General features: G+C 41.0%; 1 protein-coding gene across 1 annotated transcript in view; it reads left to right on the top strand.

The window, feature by feature from the left end:
* LRP5 (LDL receptor related protein 5) overlaps positions 1–16,529 on the top strand; it is a 133,436-nt gene that overhangs the window by 38,199 nt on the left and 78,708 nt on the right. The window contains exons 3-5 of the mRNA XM_040066760.2: positions 6,617–6,814; positions 10,370–10,566; positions 12,710–12,841. Of these exons, the coding sequence (XP_039922694.1) occupies positions 6,617–6,814; positions 10,370–10,566; positions 12,710–12,841 (527 nt within the window). The remainder of the gene's footprint in view (positions 1–6,616; positions 6,815–10,369; positions 10,567–12,709; positions 12,842–16,529) is intronic.

Raw genomic sequence — 16,529 nt, 5'->3', positions numbered from 1 at the left:
CTAAACACTGAGTTAAAGTGCATCAGCACAGTGAAACATAAAATGTGCTGGCTTGAGCTAAACGTTTAAGAGCAATTGTGAGATCTGTGGGTAAGAGAGCCACCTGCACTGTTGCATTACTGCTGTTCAATACATTTGCTGCACCCCATCTTCCATTACGTCGGTACAATTGTCGATACAATTTTTTTGACTGTCCCAATATGTTGTAATTCAGTGTTTCCTTGTGGAGAGAGGAAGAAACCTAGGTTTAGCTTCAGGTAGATATAGATGTGGTGAGATGATCCTTGAAGTGCTGTGCCCAGTTCTGGGCTCCTCAGCAGGAGAGAGACATGGACAGGCTGGTGCGAGCCGATCAAAGGGCCACAGAGATCATTACGGGCATCTTACCAGTGTGTGTTTTAAAAGGATAAATCAGGATAAAAGACATTGTAGGAAAACTGTTGTGGAGAACAGTTCTCAGGGGTTTTGTTTGCTTTGTACACATTTTTGAATACTGTGTGGTTAGTTGTAATGATTACCTGCTGTGGCATATTTTTGGGTTTGATGTAGTGATTTTGTCAAGAACATCTAGGTCTCAAAATTCAGTGCTTGAAAAAAAAAAAAAGGGAAAAAAGGTAATTTGAGTAAGCAATTTGCACCTTAATGCTATGCAAGATAGGCATTCTTTTCTTCTGTAAAGTTGGGGATATTTAATTTCACAGTGGAGTTTTTGTGGCTTTAAAGGTGGGATGAGGGAAGTTTTTAAATGTGCAGGAATCTAAACTTCATAGCAATTTCCTGTAAACTCCTGTTTTGTGCCATGGGCTTGTATAAGTTCAAGAGCATTGTTGAAATCGGAGACGTTTGTACTGATTTATATCATCTGTACAACTGGCCCCTTTTGTGTAAGCAGGTTATGTAAGGTTTGGCAACTGTACTGCATTTTGGGAGATGGAAAAAGTGTTTGGGCAACGTTGGCTGCTTTTTATTATGTCTGTGATACCTTCCAGCTCAGATGGCTGATCAGCTGCTCTTGGAGGGCACAGCCCTGATTTCTAATCTTTGTGTAAATGATGACAAGAGACATGAAGCACCAGGAAATAAGAAATGACCTGCGGCTTTAAAATCCAGGGGAAACACGGTCTTCATCCTGCTTTTGCTCCTGCACCTGGAATTTTAAAATGAGTTAAGCAGGGGAAAGAAAACAAACCAATCAACCAAACAAAAAAACCCCACCCGAAAACAAAGCCAGCAAAAACCCCCACTGGGGTGCAGTTTGCCAACTTCAAAATCTGATTGTTTTTGCAAGGTGGTTTTCAGTCCCCTTTTTCTGATAGGAGGGAAGCACCATTCAAGCCCTGATTCAATGTGGTAATTTATATGCCAGAAGCCAGTGACTCGTTGACTGCAGTTAAATTGCATTTAATTAAGTTCTGACTAGAAAGCTTGGTTGTGGAGCTTGCAGCTACTGTGCTTACACATAGAGCAGTAGCTGAATTTTATGTGCTCTCTGGGGTCTGGCGCTTCTGGCTGCTGGACTGGATGGACTGTTAGTGGCTGTGTGTTCAGAAGAAAGTATAAATTTACATCATAGCTTTGATGGAGCTTTGGCTTTTGCTCTGCTTTGTTCCGGCTGGTTTCTTTGGGGTAGCAAAGCGCAGTTCAGTTTAGGGACAGAATTGGTGCAAGTGCTGTGAAATTATTATTTGATGTTAGTCTCTTTGTCGCCCTGCCCCTCCTTCCTTTCTGCCTTGAAAGTCTGCAGTTAAGGTTTAAAACCAGCCATGGGGGGAAGGCACTTAAACATCTCTGAAGAACTAAAATAAAGTTACCCACAAGTTTGTACGAGGTCTGCTTTTTGTTTAGGGCTTCTGTAGTGCTGCTTGGTTACTTTTTTTTTAAGAGTATTGATTTGTGGTAGCTGCTTAGCAGTGATTTTTGCTCGCCAGGGCTTTTTTTTTTTTTCTTTCATTAGCTCTTTAGGAATTCACGTTTTCATTTTCTTTTACAGCCTCAGTGCTGTTAGACTTTTATTGACCTGTTGCAATGCAAGCAGGATATAAAACTCCTCAGATGCCAGATCTCAGTCCTAAAATGTGATCGATCTAATGTGCACAGAGATACTAGTTTTGATATTTTTGGTGTCTTACAATTGTTGTGGCGTGCCCTGGCCCCGGGGTATTTAAAACTCTGTAATTTACATTTAAAAACACCACCAAGAAAACCAACTGAACAAAAAAAACCTACCCCAATGCCTGCCTTGGGCTCTTCATTGTTATTCAGTGTGCATCTTTTCAGCTGGCTTCAAAAACTGGGAGGCATAATAGCACAGGTAATAGCAGACTGAGATTCTTTGCTTAGTCTGCTTATTTTTCTGAAATGTTATCTGGGCTCAATACTGGAGTTTTTTAAAATGGTGAAATGAAAATGATAGGGATTGTTGATATACTGGATACCTGAAAATAGATTCTGTTTGAAAAACAAAAAACCCCCAGTCCTGGACGGTCATTTGTCCCAGGAACATTGGTGATGTCTTGACTGTTTGAAAATGGTTCGGTTTTTTATTGAGATCAGTAAGAGATGTGGACTCTTGAGCATTTTTTAAAACGTAAATTTAGGAAAGCCTTCCCCCCCCCAAATACTATGTCAGTTGTCACTCCAGGCTCCTGGATTAAGGTTAATTTAAATCAGGATGAATCAAGTCAATTCCCACATAAAAACTGTTAAAGCATGCTGACTGATTGCTTTCTCTGAGAAGCCACTTGGAGCTTTTTGCCATTTTCTCCCCCTGTCCATAAAGCTCCAATCAAAACTTTCTGCTCTTTGTATAGGAATTGATCCTGTATACTGGAGGCATTTGGAAGATGTAAGCTGTAAGGCCTAATGATTACTTCAGGTCATTACAAAAATCTTTAATTTCTCCACTGTTTTCCCTGTATTACTCTCTCTGATGAACCAGCTAGTGCAAGCAGATTTCATGACTTTTGACAGGAGACTAATATTTTTTTATCAGATCCATGGGTTATTTCAAGGATAGTTAACCTCTGTATTTTTCTTAATCACAAATCATACCAAGGAAGCTTTCCTGCTGCCCCAAAATTTTCACTAATTACTGTTCCAGTTAAGTTTGCAGTACTGGTTTAGCTAAGCTTGTGTCATTCTTTCCATAATAACCATGGATATTTCTTTTCTCTAGGATTTATAACTTGTGCAAAGAAAATTTCTGTCTTCAGGTGACTCTGTGTTCCAGCCAGGATGCTGTATTTTTAACTTGAACTAGCTTTGTCACTCAAAATAGAGGAGGGCAAAAAAAGGGATAACTTGAGACTTTGTGCATTCTTGAAAATCCCTCACAGCCATGCAGTTAAAGCATGACATTTTATGGCCTGTTAGAGTCTCATGTCCAGTGCTGTGTTGCACTTTGTGCTGCCAAAAAAATGTCAGTAGAGCCTAGATGTTAGGGTGGAGAAGGGTGGAGGAAGAGGGATGGAAAGGATTGCCCTAGCTAATTGTAGAGTCAAAGGTGAGTGCCTCTTTCTCTGGTGGCTTCAGCTGGCTGGTTGCTGCCTTTATTTGCTCCTTCTGTTTAAGCACCACTGCTGCAGGAACATTGGTAGGACTGATCGTTTGCTAAGGTACCTGAAAGGTTTGGGTTTTTTCATTTTGTCTCCTTGTAGAATGCTAATGCCAACACCGGGGGTGGGCATGGGGAAGAAGTGCTCCATTTGGCAATGGCATGGTTATAAATGGGCTCACTTAGACCAGAGAAGGTCAGTCCTGCTGCAGGAGCAGCTGATCTCATCTTAAATTGATTTCCAAACTCCCAATTCAGGGTCTTGATGTGCTGAGAGATCCCCAAATCAGAGCAAATTTCCTAGAATTCATGGCAATTCAGCGCCTGCTGCCTGATGAAAGGACAGAAGCCTCTTTGAAAAGGAGAGGGGAGTTAAATGGAGGCAGAATTTGTATATGCTTGGCTTGGTATAAGTGGCTTGGTGTGTACTCCTGTGATGGACCACAGGGATTTTGTGAAGCACGCAGAGGGAAGGAAACCTTTACATCTTTAGGTGTTTGGTAAAAAGAGGTACAGCAGTCTCTATGAGGCCAAGGGTAAACACACATCACCTGTGAAATTAAACAACACTATTTTTTGGGAAGGTGCTCTTGAGTTGGAGCTCCTTTAATATCATAGAAAAGCCATGAGGGCCGTTTGGTTAACAAAATTTATTTTTTCCCCTTTCATCTGAATGCATTGAGAGTGCAGGCTGAAATTTTAATGGAAGGCTTGAGGAGAGGAATTTTGTTCCATGATAATTTAGGGGATGTTTTTTCATCTTTTTAACCTGCTTTAAAAGTTTAATAGGACTTAGCTACTTTTGTCTCCTTTGTTTTTTCTTTTTGGTACCTTGCATCAGATTTTTCATTTTGGTCTAAGCTCCTTTCTAGTCTGCACTTAATGCATTTCAATAGCCACATGATTCGGCCCAAAATCACTTCTGATAACCACGTTTTTCCTCATTCAACAGTTTATCCTTTGTCTTTATTCCAGTAGAGTTGGATGCAGGTGGTGCAAGCTAGTGCAGATGAGCTGGATCAGACAACTGATTTGACCTGACCAAAAATGAATATTTCACTGTTTCACTTTCACAGTGTGATTCAGCAGCTGGTTGTGCAGACAGGTTTTTTTATCTCTGCTTTTCTCTGTCTTTAGTTGTTTGTCAATAGCTGCTTCCCCACACAGTCTGAGTTGCCACAAATTGCAGCCTGACTTGCTAAGGCAAACCAAAATGAGTGGCAATTTACATTCATAGGTTATCCTGTGAACTGGGGCAGCTCTCAGCTGCTGCTGCTGCTTTTTCAGGAGCAGTCAGTCTGTCCTGGTTGCTGGAGCTGAGGAAGCTTTGGGAAGGCATCTGGGGACACGGTTGTCCCTCAGCCACTCCAGTGCGAGCTATCGCAGAAATCCGAGGACTCACCTGTGTGGAAGTTTTTTATTTCAGCTAGAAAACTTGTTTGACCCTCACACTCAGGTGTGTGTGCATTGTGATACAAGTGAACAATTTCTGTCTGTCTGTCTATGTGTATGGTTATCTATATTCCCCTCTTTAGTGGGGTGAACTGCTTGTGGTTATATATGCTGCAGTGTAAGTGCTCTGACTGCCCTGGAACTGGAGATCTGCCTCAGCTGGGGTGGAGGATGCACGTGGACATCAGAGCATTTTAAGGTCAAGTGTGTTGGGAGGGACATTTGCTGGTAATAGCTGTAGAGCTGCCTGCTCCTCCTTGGCTGGAATGATGGCTGCAGCTGCAGGTAAGGCATCTCCAGAGCCTCTGCAGTTTGCAGCAGGATCTTGCGCTGCGCAGGGGAGACCACGCTGCAGAGGAACCTGACAGCAGTTTCAAATGTGTTCCCTACATCATCCCTGAAGTGGACAACATTCTCTCTCATAAAATAAAGCATGAAGCTTTTTTTGTGTAAGCGTGTTTTCACAATCCACATTCGTTTACTTCCTTTGTGGGTCCTGCTGTGATTGCATAGCAAGTGCTGTCTTCTTCAGGGCAGCTCAGGGTCTGGCATAATCCAGGTTATGAAACATCTGGCTAAGCGCTGTGCAGCACCGAATAGGTGTCTCTTTACGGTGCTCTTCTGGAGCTCCAGTGTTAGGAGGGCTCCGCTCAGTGCGCTTGCCCAGCTGGTGCTCCTGTTGGTCTCACACTGCTCGGGGAGCCTGGGGAGGTGATGCGTCCGGCGCACAGACGCCTGGCTCTGTTTGAGAGCTTCCTCGGGGCAAAGGCCTTCTCCCACAGCCCCGTGCCCAGATGGCTGTAATGGCATTGGGGAAGCAGTGTCCTTTCTCTGACCGGCCTGAGGCAGCTGTGCTGGGAGTTGCCTGCGTTGTGTTTGCATGTCAGACTTGCAGGCTGCTTACGTGATGCTGCATAACGTTTAGCAGCTGTGAGCTGGCTGGCCTCTTCTCACCAGACCATTTCTCTTGTAGCTGTACAATCTCAGCTTTTCTCGCAGATGTTGGGTGATTTGCCACACTTTGATCTGGTCCTTTCCGATTGGTACGTGCTGTTAGTGTCTATTCAGGCTACTTAAATTGCCCATAGGTGGAGTGATAGGGAAACTGGGACATAGATGGGAATGGGGAAAAAAATTTCCAGAAATTTAATGTCTTTCTCAGTCTTCGTGGATTCACGATTTATTTTTGGACAGAACTAAATTTCAGGACACTTGATTTTGTTCTTTTTTTCTCTATGGATTTGCAAAAGGAGGTTAAGCTGTGGTCATTTCCTGCTTGGATAGGTAATTAGTTACTTCAGAATGTGATTTAGGAAATTAACTCGTAATAACTGACCACGCAAAGATGGTACTCAGTTGTAAGTGCTTGTAACAATCAGGTACCGCTCAGCATTGGAAGAGAACGGTAAATGCATTACACAGAGGCAAAGCTTGTGAGATGATTTCACAAAGGACTTATTTTGTGCCCTGTGGGCCTGGGGTTTGATTTACTTCATGAGACGTGTTCAAGTTTTGGGAGTAAACATCGTATGTGTGTACCATTACAGGCTTTACAAAGAGCTGCTATCCCAGCGTGTCTTGTGGCTTCATCTGTGTGCGTGTCTCTTTCAGATACATGTACTGGACTGACTGGGGCGAAACCCCCCGAATAGAGCGGGCAGGAATGGACAGCAGCATGCGAAAGATCATTGTTGATTCCGATATTTATTGGCCAAATGGACTCACGATAGATCTCGACGAGCAGAAACTTTACTGGGCCGATGCAAAACTGAGCTTCATTCATAGGGCAAATCTGGATGGTTCCTTTAGGTAAGCTTCCTTTAGTCTGTAATAAGGTGTAAGTTATTTCTCACTTTCTGTGTTCATTTTGAAATGAAACTTTTTTTTTCCCCGGTAGTCTAGAGTAATGCAAGTACCTACTGAAAATTGGGGTTTTTTTAAAGCAGTTCTTAATGGCCTTGCAAAAAATAATCTCACATACTACAAAACTAGTATTAAGACTATTTGTATCAGTATTTCACTATAGACTGTTCACAAACCTTTGTGTACAGCAGGCTTCTTCTTTTTGTAGCCTCTTACTTGTCTTGAAAATAGTTGGAGATGCTTATTTTTTAACCCTAGACAATATAACATTTAACTCGTGACTGGTATTTTACAGTATTGTTAATATTTTTTTACCATCAAGAAATACACATTGAGACACAGTTGTCTGTGGCCCCATCCAGAGATGTCCTTGATGTCATACCTATGAAACGATTTTGGGTTGTTTCAGATGAGTAGTTAGGAAGCAGATGTTCCTCAAGCTTGCTGGAAAGCGCAGTATGGAAGTTTTTTGGTGTCTGCTGTCCAAGTGTGCTGTTAAGTTTTGGCTTTTGTAGATGTGGAGAAGGGACACTTCAGGCAGGGCAGACTGATTTGAGAGTGCATCTTCAATTCTGTGCAGTGCTCGATGGGCAGGTTGTGTTGGTCCTGAAGGGTGAGTGTCACGTGCAGTAAAATGTCCTGCCAAAGTAATCTCTGCATTGTTGTCTGGCTTTGGTCTTCAGATAGTTTTAAAGGACGTTTTCATTTTCATGATTTCCTAACATCTTAAATGCCTTTGTGAATAAAATAGTTTTGCCTTGGAGAAAAGTTGGAGGAGTTCTATTTTACACATTTCTGTGTAATAGAATAATATGCCCTCCTCCCCCAAAAAACATTATTTCCATGGTGTTTTCCATTTCTTTTTACTGAGATGTATTCTATGCCTGATTTTCACAGTCATAAAAGAGCAATAGCAATATTGACATCCTTTATAAAACGCTCTGAAGTTCCTTTGAGAGCACTGTGTAAGAGCTGGATAATGGTGGCATTGTAGTCAGTGACAAGTATTGACTGACAGTCCGAAGTAGAGACAAGGGAAAAGGCCTTTGTGGAAGGCAGTGGTAGCTCCAAGTGTGGCTGCAGGTTCGTAGACAGAAAGATTTTCATATATTTCAACATGACTATGTTTGTCTGATCTGGGGGCGAGTGACAGAGTTTGAGGTTTCCAGGCTGTTTCTGTGTCCTTCATGCACGTACAAATTGTGCAGACTTTACACATGTGTGTAAATCTTGAATTTGCAATTGGCAAGTAAAATCTATTCTGCACATTTTAAGGTAGAGAAGGGCCACGTGAAAGGGAGCAAGACTTTGAATACACTTATTCCAGCAACCTGTCCAAATTACTTTCTGATGGATCAGTGCTGCGTGTCCCAAACAGATTTCTGTTGAACCATAAATCGAATAGTATTTTAGGAAAAAACAATGTATTTTGCATTAAGAAAAAATTGTCTCACTCTTGCATATTTTACTCAGCTGCTAGAGCATGTAAATGCACGCTTGAAGTCAGAATATCCCTGCACAGGGTACATTCTGGAAGTTCCTGATGTCTGACTGCACGTGAACTTTTAGGTATTGTCCAACATAATAACTCCTAAAGTATTATGGAAATTGATAAAATGCCATGAAGATTGATCTTAATCATAACTCCTTTTAAATGAAATTTTTATTTATTCCCTTTTCCATTCCTCTGATCAGTGCTGAAACAGATGTCTGTGAAGTTGTGACTCCTGGATTCTGGTGCTAAGGTGTACTTCAGCAAGGGCTCAGACTAGTGGTAACTTGAGAACTTGTTTCTGCTCCTTAAACATGGAGCAAGCAAGTTTCACTCATACAAGACAATAAAGAGATCTGTGATGTTTCGAGTGCTTCCACCCCTCCCGTGCCAGAATTCATTCAGGATTACCTCAAAATTCAAATAAAAAGTAAATTTGAATTCTCTGTGGTGGATTAATGTTACTGGAGCAATCTGCGTCTTAGCAAGCTTCAATTTGCAACCACATTTTCTGGAACTATTTCAAGGGATGTAATTACAGGAGAAAGGGAGACTTGATATCTAAGAATGATGGAAATAGGGGCAATACTTAGTGGAAAACAGCTGTTATGATATTAGGATACAGCCACTGCTGTTATTAGTTAAGAGGAAAAAGCAATGGGGAGTGTGGAAAGAGAAAGTGAAATTAGTATTTGTATTTATTATGTTGTGTTTTATGGTAAGAAGTAGTGGTAATTGCACAGAAATTTTCAAATGGTTTCAATTTTAACTTTCTCTAGAAGAGAAAGTTTATTATTAATTTTGTTTTCTCATGTATATGCCGGTACTTGTGTGCATGTATCAGTCTATTTTAAACGTGTCCATGTCTGAATATATATCAAGAATTTTGGGGGTACTTTTTATTCCCTTCTACCCTGGAAAATGCAGATAATTACCTACGCTGCTCAAAATGAAACAGAGTCCTTTTCCAGCCAAATGTTAGCTGGGTTTTATTTTTCGTTAAATATCTTCAGTAGAAAAAAAGATTGAATGCAGATTTAATATAGGTATAAGAAAATTAAGTTCCTCATTTTCCTTCAGGATGACACTGAGACTTCAGCTTTCTCAAAGTCGTATATGATGAAAAGAATTTGAATAATGCTTTGCTGTGTCACAACACTGGTTTGAAAGGTGTGTGCATACCTTGGCGTATACATAAAATGCATGGATTTTGTGAAAACCCAGTACCAGTGTTTTGACTGAGGAATTGTCAAGCATCCTTTCTCTGACTTAATAAATATCTTCAAAACTACCGAATCTAAATTATATGCATTTATTGCACCAGGTGTGAATTTTGGGAGATCCCGTGAAAACATGTTAGAAATGTCACGTGTTTTGTGGCTTTCACTTCAGCTAATTGTCAGAGGTGTGGCCGTATGTCAGTGAAAAAATATCTCAAATGTTTCTGATTTGTGTTAATTATAAATATTTAGTTTTAAGAAAAGTATAACTGACCTTTGCTCTACATTAAAATTTAATCTGAAAAATACTTATTTCTGCTGGAGACAAAGTTAAGAGGCATCATTTAATGAGACTCGTAGATCATTCCTGCCTCTTTCTGCTAGAAGAAAAGACTGAGTGCAACTGAAGTTCCAGGCAAAGATGTCACATACTGCTTTAATCAGAGCAGCACTCTATGGACCTAAGTTTCCTTGAAAAGTCACTTGTCTTTGGGTATTTGCACAGCTCCTGAAGTTAAGGAACTTAAGGCATCATTGTAGAGCCTGAATCAGATACTTTGATGCTCTGAAAGCCGATATATTTGTGTCCTTACTGCTGTGAAGGGGTAAAACCTTATTTTACATTTTTCAGCCTGCTTGTCACTTTTATCACCAGGTGAATCTCTTGGTCCCATGAATTTGTTGAAAGACGACAGTTCCTGCAAGAGTTTCTACAGAGCCAAATTTTTTAACTTGCGGTAACAACTGGAAGCCATCCATTTTTTAATCCTTTCTCTTTCTCCCAAAAAGGCAAAAAGTTGTTGAAGGTAGCCTTACTCATCCCTTTGCTCTGACCTTGTCTGGGGACACTCTGTACTGGACGGACTGGCAGACGCGCTCCATCCATGCCTGTAACAAGCGGACGGGAGAGAAGAGGAGAGAGATCTTGTCTGCCCTCTACTCGCCCATGGACATCCAGGTCCTGAGCCCGGACCGGCAGCCGTACTGTATGTCCTGCTTTCCCTCACACCTCCTGCATGACTCTTGCTTGTCTGTCAGGGAAAGCGTTAGTCACAAAAGTGGTTAGTGTGGAGTTCCAAAGTTTTGCACACTTGTCAGGGGATTGGTTGCCTTAAGTTTGAGCTTTCGTGTTTTTCAGATTCTGCGCTGCTTAGGTGTAGTTCGGAGCCTCATATTAGGTGCCAGTAAGCTCTCTTCACAGAGTAGGTAAACAAAGCAAATCCTTTTCCTGCTGAGGGCCAAGGACAGCTTTCAGGCCCAAAAGCACAAACAACGGTGGACTGAAGAGAGAAACAAGAAGGATGAGACCTCACAACCTGAAGCTGTAATTGGACAATTAAACCCCAATATGCAAATGGACCAAAACTTACAAAAATGTATGGCCTCATGACCGGTGGTCCCTTTTTTGTGGCCATTTTTAGGCCACCTTGGGTGTAGCCCTGGTCAGGCTCTTGTCCTGCCCAAGGTGTACCCTAAGGGCCTTTCAGTAAATACGTACTTTATTCTCTAGCTCTGTCCCGTCTCTGTTTCAGGTCAGCCTTCCCAAGGCATCAGTTTGCTAAGGGAAGAAGTGCTTGAATCCTGTACCTTGCTTTGAGTATTCTGGCCCGAATTGGTGTGAGCTCACTTACTGTCCCAGTTGGCAGCAAAATCCAGTGGAGTACTTCAGTGCCTTCTTTTGGTTTGGAATATTTGAACAAGAACAGTACCAACTTACCTGGCATCTTTTTAATGCCATTGCTTTAAAGACAACTGTAGGAAATGCTTATAACTACCTTTTTTTAAATAAGTAAAATTGCCACAAAATATGTAATGTTCATGTTGTACTTATAAGTGCCATTTTTGCAGTCCAGGCTTGATCATGGTTGTCTTCAATACATATCAAATAGTTTGTGAATGTCTTAGTATGGAAGGGTTTTAGTTTTGAGCTTTCATATGAACACACATGTGCCTCTATTTTTCTATATATTCTTGGGTGCTACTTGAAAGGAAGTGTTGAAAATTGAGTAGAGCTGCATATATTTTGTATGTGCATATGATTCTATGTGGCAGCTGTTGTAGGTTTTGGAGGTTTTTTTAGGGTTGCAAGAGTGGGACTTAAAAGCAGTGTTGTAAAATGTATATCATTGAATAGCTCTGGGAAGAATTAACTCTTGTCCAGAGGAAATACTCTTGCCATTTGGAGTGGCTTCTTTCTTTATTCCATCTGTAAAATCTGCTTCCCTAAAGATAACATTTGTTATTCCAATGAAGTTTATAGGATGTGAGTAAATAGGCCTGAAAGTAAACAAAAGGAATTTGGAGATCATCTTGGGGATGGAACATGTGCAAGTTTTCCTTGAGGTTGCTGGGTATGCACAGCACCCTGGTCTATCTCGAAGCTCCAGATAAGAGTTTGTCTGTGCTGAATTCTTGTCATTGCTTTTAGCTCCAGGAATGTCCCAGCCTAGGGTCACAGTATTTGAGTCAGTCACAAAGAAAATAGAGCACATAGAGAAAGAGCATATGCTGAAAATAGCTCAGATGCCATCGACTTCATTAAGATCAGGCTTGGATTCCTTCCTCACCGTTTTTTTTTTTTTTTTTTTTTGCTCTGTGAGTGTCAGTGGAAGTAACAAAAGTCAAATTAGCCAGACATTTTGTGCTTTTATATTAAAGTATTATATTTCAGATGATGATTCAAACTACAGTTTTGCAGAAATCTTGCAAAAGTTGCAAATATTTTTTATAAGGGGCAATATTTATCCATAAATACTTATTAATACGGTTTCATGTCTTGCTGCCATTTTTTTCCCCTATCTAAAGGAGAAGGGAGTGTTCAGTTGTCGTATGTCCATCCCTGTCCTGTACATGCAACAGTACTATAATGTGGGAATTGTACAAGTTGTTATGTTTTCTTTTCTTTCTTGGGACTGGTCATCCCATCAGTTGCATACATCTCAGCTGAGGTGCCCCTAGAGTTAAGATGCTGGGGAGGGGGGCGATCAAGCATTTCATGTTGTGTCTGCTCTGTTTTTTAGCACTAAAGCTTATGCCAGTCGTTTGGGATCTATAATTTCTTCCTGATGGAGAAAACAGGGCTTATAGGCTTCTAGAACAATTAGAACAAATCTGTTTTGTTTCTTGAAGTTCACACTCCATGTGAAGAAAACAACGGTGGTTGCTCCCATCTGTGCCTGCTGTCTCCAAGGGACCCCTTCTACAGCTGTGCCTGTCCCACTGGTGTGCAGCTGGAAGATGATGGCAGGACGTGCAAAGCAGGTAGGAACTTGGCTTTTTTCTGCAGTCACAGTGTTGGTGTGGTTTGGGTTCACTGCTTCAGTGCTGATCCTTGAAGAAGTGATTGAGAGGAGCTGCCTGATACACTAAAATGTCATTTTGCATCCAAAATTCCCACCCAGCTACCAAAGACAGTGATTTTTATCAACTAAAGTAATCCCTCGTAGTAGAAATCAGAGAATTTTGTCTGTATTTAGGGTTGCCAGTTCTCTGTAAGAATGAAGTAGTATATGCAACCCATTGCTGAAGGATTTTTTTTTCAGAAGTAAGTTAATGTAGGACATTTTTCCATTTGGACAATGGAGAAACTTCTGCTCCCTCCCATTCATTGTCCAGAAGAGATCTATGATAAATCAGTGCTGGCTGAGTTGTTGAGATAAGTGAGAAAATACTGTTCTAGGAGAGTTGTCCATGTCCCTGAGAAGTAGGAGAGGCTGGTGTGTTGCCGATAAAAGGCTGTTTAGAGAACAATAGCTGGAATATATCCTTTAATTAGAAAGTGTAAATAAATGCATATTTTGTATCCACAGGTTGAATGAGCCTTGTGGTATACTTTGAAAACTTGGTTTTTTTCATTGATTGAGAAATCTCTTTTAAAGATTCATCTTAGAAAAGCAGGCAGCTAACACTGAGAGGGTGGTAGGACACTAGGAGGCAAGGTTTTGGAGAGTATACTGCTGACTCTACTGCTGGTCTCCAGTGCGCTTTCGAGTCTACTTGAATAATTTAGTCGTTTTCTGATGGGGCTCGTTTCCTCTGTTTACTACAGCAAGCATAAGAGATGCCTTTCATTTGAGAACTAGAAGCACAATTTAACACTGAATCTCTAGGGTTTAAGGGCTGGCTTTATTAGCTCATCCTGCTGTAATTGAAAGGCTTATAAGGTAGTTTTGCAGCTGCTAAGAGACTTTTTCCTTCATTCCTTCCAGCTTTGGCAAGTTCCCCTTTCACTGCTTTTAAGAAAACCTCGCTGAATGCTCAGGACAACCTTTTTAGACGTTCATATTGACCTCATGTTTGTGGTAGCAGGAATGAAGTTCACCCTGCTTTTGGCACTTTGGCAGATAGCACAAGCAGAACCGACTGCTTATACTGTGCTTTCACCTTTCCATTGTCAAGTCAGACAGTCTGCCAAGGGTTTTCTGTCAAAGGAGGGCAAAAAAGTGGGATGAGAACAGGAAATCTGGTTTTGCATAAGAATGTGGCTTTTTGATTCAGTTTTATGGATTATTTCTTTCCCAAGCTCCACGTCTTTTGTTGCCCTGTCTGCTTTATGCCAACATCCATGTGCTTCTCTTTCCCATCTTACTAATTAACTCCTTGGTTGCAAGGAACTGACTTTTTGTTCCCCACACGAGCACTTTGTAGTGATGTTGTAGCAGGAGCTGCAGATCCATGGGTGTTGACCACCTCTTCATTTTGTTCCCTGTTGGCTTGGGCAGAGGTGCAAAAGTGCAGAGTCACTTGGGCACATGAGCTTCTTTGACTTCAGGCTGTTAAGTGAATCACACAAGAGCTGCTGCGGGTTTATCTGCAGAAAGAAAAAGCATTCTGTTCTCAAAATCCCAGTCCACATGGGGAGTTTAATGGTTCAGATATAACTATATAATGTTACTGTATGTATCTGTCAGAAACAATTCTTGAGCAGAAAAGCCCTGGGGTGCTTAGGTAGCTCTCTCGAATATTGAATTTTAGCTCTCTTGAATATTGAAATATACTTACATTGGCAGTGTTCAGATGAGAGCACTCTGTAGCTTTTACAAATGGTAAAGGCCTAGTAATTAACAAAAAATATGAATTCAAGGACAGGCTGTGCCAGTATTTGCCTTGCTGAATTACATCTGTATGTAATGAAACTCTGAAACTCTGGATTTTTATACTTTGACTAAACTAATCATTGATATGCTGAATGGAACCTTAAGTATTGTGTCTGCGTTAAAATAAAAATTAATTTTCCCGTCGTTTTAGCTTTTGGTGTTGATTCATTCTTGCTTTCTTTCTGGTTCTAAAGAGTTGCTCTGAATAAATAAACAAACCTACCTTTACAGTAAATATCCATCACTAATAATGGCTATTAGATGGATAGATGGATGGATAGATAGATAGCTAGCAGCTGGCATCAAGTATATGTTCTCCTCTGGGAATGTGTACGTGTTTTGTGCAGGTAAATTTTTTGTTTTGCAGACCTGTGGTGCTAAGTCTGTTTTCCTCTGTTGGCTTGAAAATGTTCTGCAACCTCCTTCAAGTTCCCAACAAGCAAGGGAGTTACAAATTCGGAAAGTAAATCAGCTGCTCCTGACCATGTACTTTTAGCAAAGTGGACATTCAAGCTCTGGTCTTTGGAATTACTTAGGAGGTTGTGTTGGACCACTACTGTCTTGTTGGATGTGTCAAACACATGATTTTAGATAGGTGTCTGAAGCTAATCTTGCTGGCATAGAAGATAATGAAGTCACAGTTTGTAAAGGCTGATGATTTATCAGTCTGATGATTCTAGTTGTGCCTGTGGAGAGTGGCCTACTCGGTAGTAACACCCTGCAAATTTCGACAATAACTGACTAGTGAAATTTCCTGTCTCCAAATGGAGCTTCAGTTCTTAGACTAGGTAGTTTTCTTGATTTGTGTTTGGTTTGGTTTTTTGTTTATTTTGTTCATTTGTTTGAAAGCCTTTCCTAAGCTGACTTGAGCAATAGCATGAATGTTTCAGGAAGGAACCAAAATTTGGTAGCAGTCATTTAGAAGGGTTGTGTAATTCTACCAGCAAATAGGCCAGTTAAAAGCAGAGCAAAAGGGTGGAATTTTCACAAGCTTGGGGACCTTCTCTTAGTAATTTTGCTGATTTAGGACTATCCTGAAGTTTTCCGTTATTTCATTGCTTGAGGATCACATTTATTTTCTTTGTGAACAGAAGTATTTTGATTCCTGAGTCTTCTGTCTGTGTGCAATGTCTTTGAAGAAGCTGTTCTTTCTCCTCTCCTGGGGTTCCCTTCCTAGTATTTAGTGAGTTCTGTTGTTGTGCCAGTGGTGGTTTGAAGTGTTGTGAGACACAAATGTATTAATGGGTACTGTCTTGTCTCCAGCAGTAGATGATTTGCTCCATTTTTTACCTTGTAGGGCAGAGATTTCACGTGATACCTGTTGCCTCTTTTGAGCAGATTGACCTTCCTCATGCTTCTCACTTTCCTCAGTACACAGTGAATGACATGAATTTATCTGTTTCTCACACCAGCTCTGGTGCACCTTTGGTGTAATTTGTACCACTTAAAAATGAAGGTTTCCAGATAAAATGGAGCTGGATCTTTGCACTCTGTCCTACTTTTGTGGAGCAGGTTTGTTTTGCTTTGCTGGGCGAAGCTGCAGTCTCAAAATATTGGATGACTCCCCCTGCTTTTTCCTTCCTTCTGTGACTTGACCATGTGGTTCAGTTTAATGACATTCAGGGAAGTCTAGATGTTTGCTGTGTATCTTGCCAGATAACTGATCCCAGTCTCTTGTACAGCAGCTATGTGTGTGCATCCTTCCAAAATTGAGTTGGTTTTTGTAAACAGCATTCAGCAGCATGTTTCTCTTACGTTTCTGGAAAATATGTAATTTCTTTCTGCTGTGTTCAGTGTCAATGGCATACAGCTATCACTGCAGGCCTTCTAAAGGAATGTCAAAAGCCTCATCT

This window comes from Hirundo rustica, chromosome 6 (assembly GCF_015227805.2).
Source record: "Hirundo rustica isolate bHirRus1 chromosome 6, bHirRus1.pri.v3, whole genome shotgun sequence".
Taxonomy (NCBI): domain Eukaryota; kingdom Metazoa; phylum Chordata; class Aves; order Passeriformes; family Hirundinidae; genus Hirundo; species Hirundo rustica.
The sequence above is the reverse complement of the archived record's forward strand: the minus strand, read 5'-3'. Positions and strand labels throughout refer to the sequence as shown.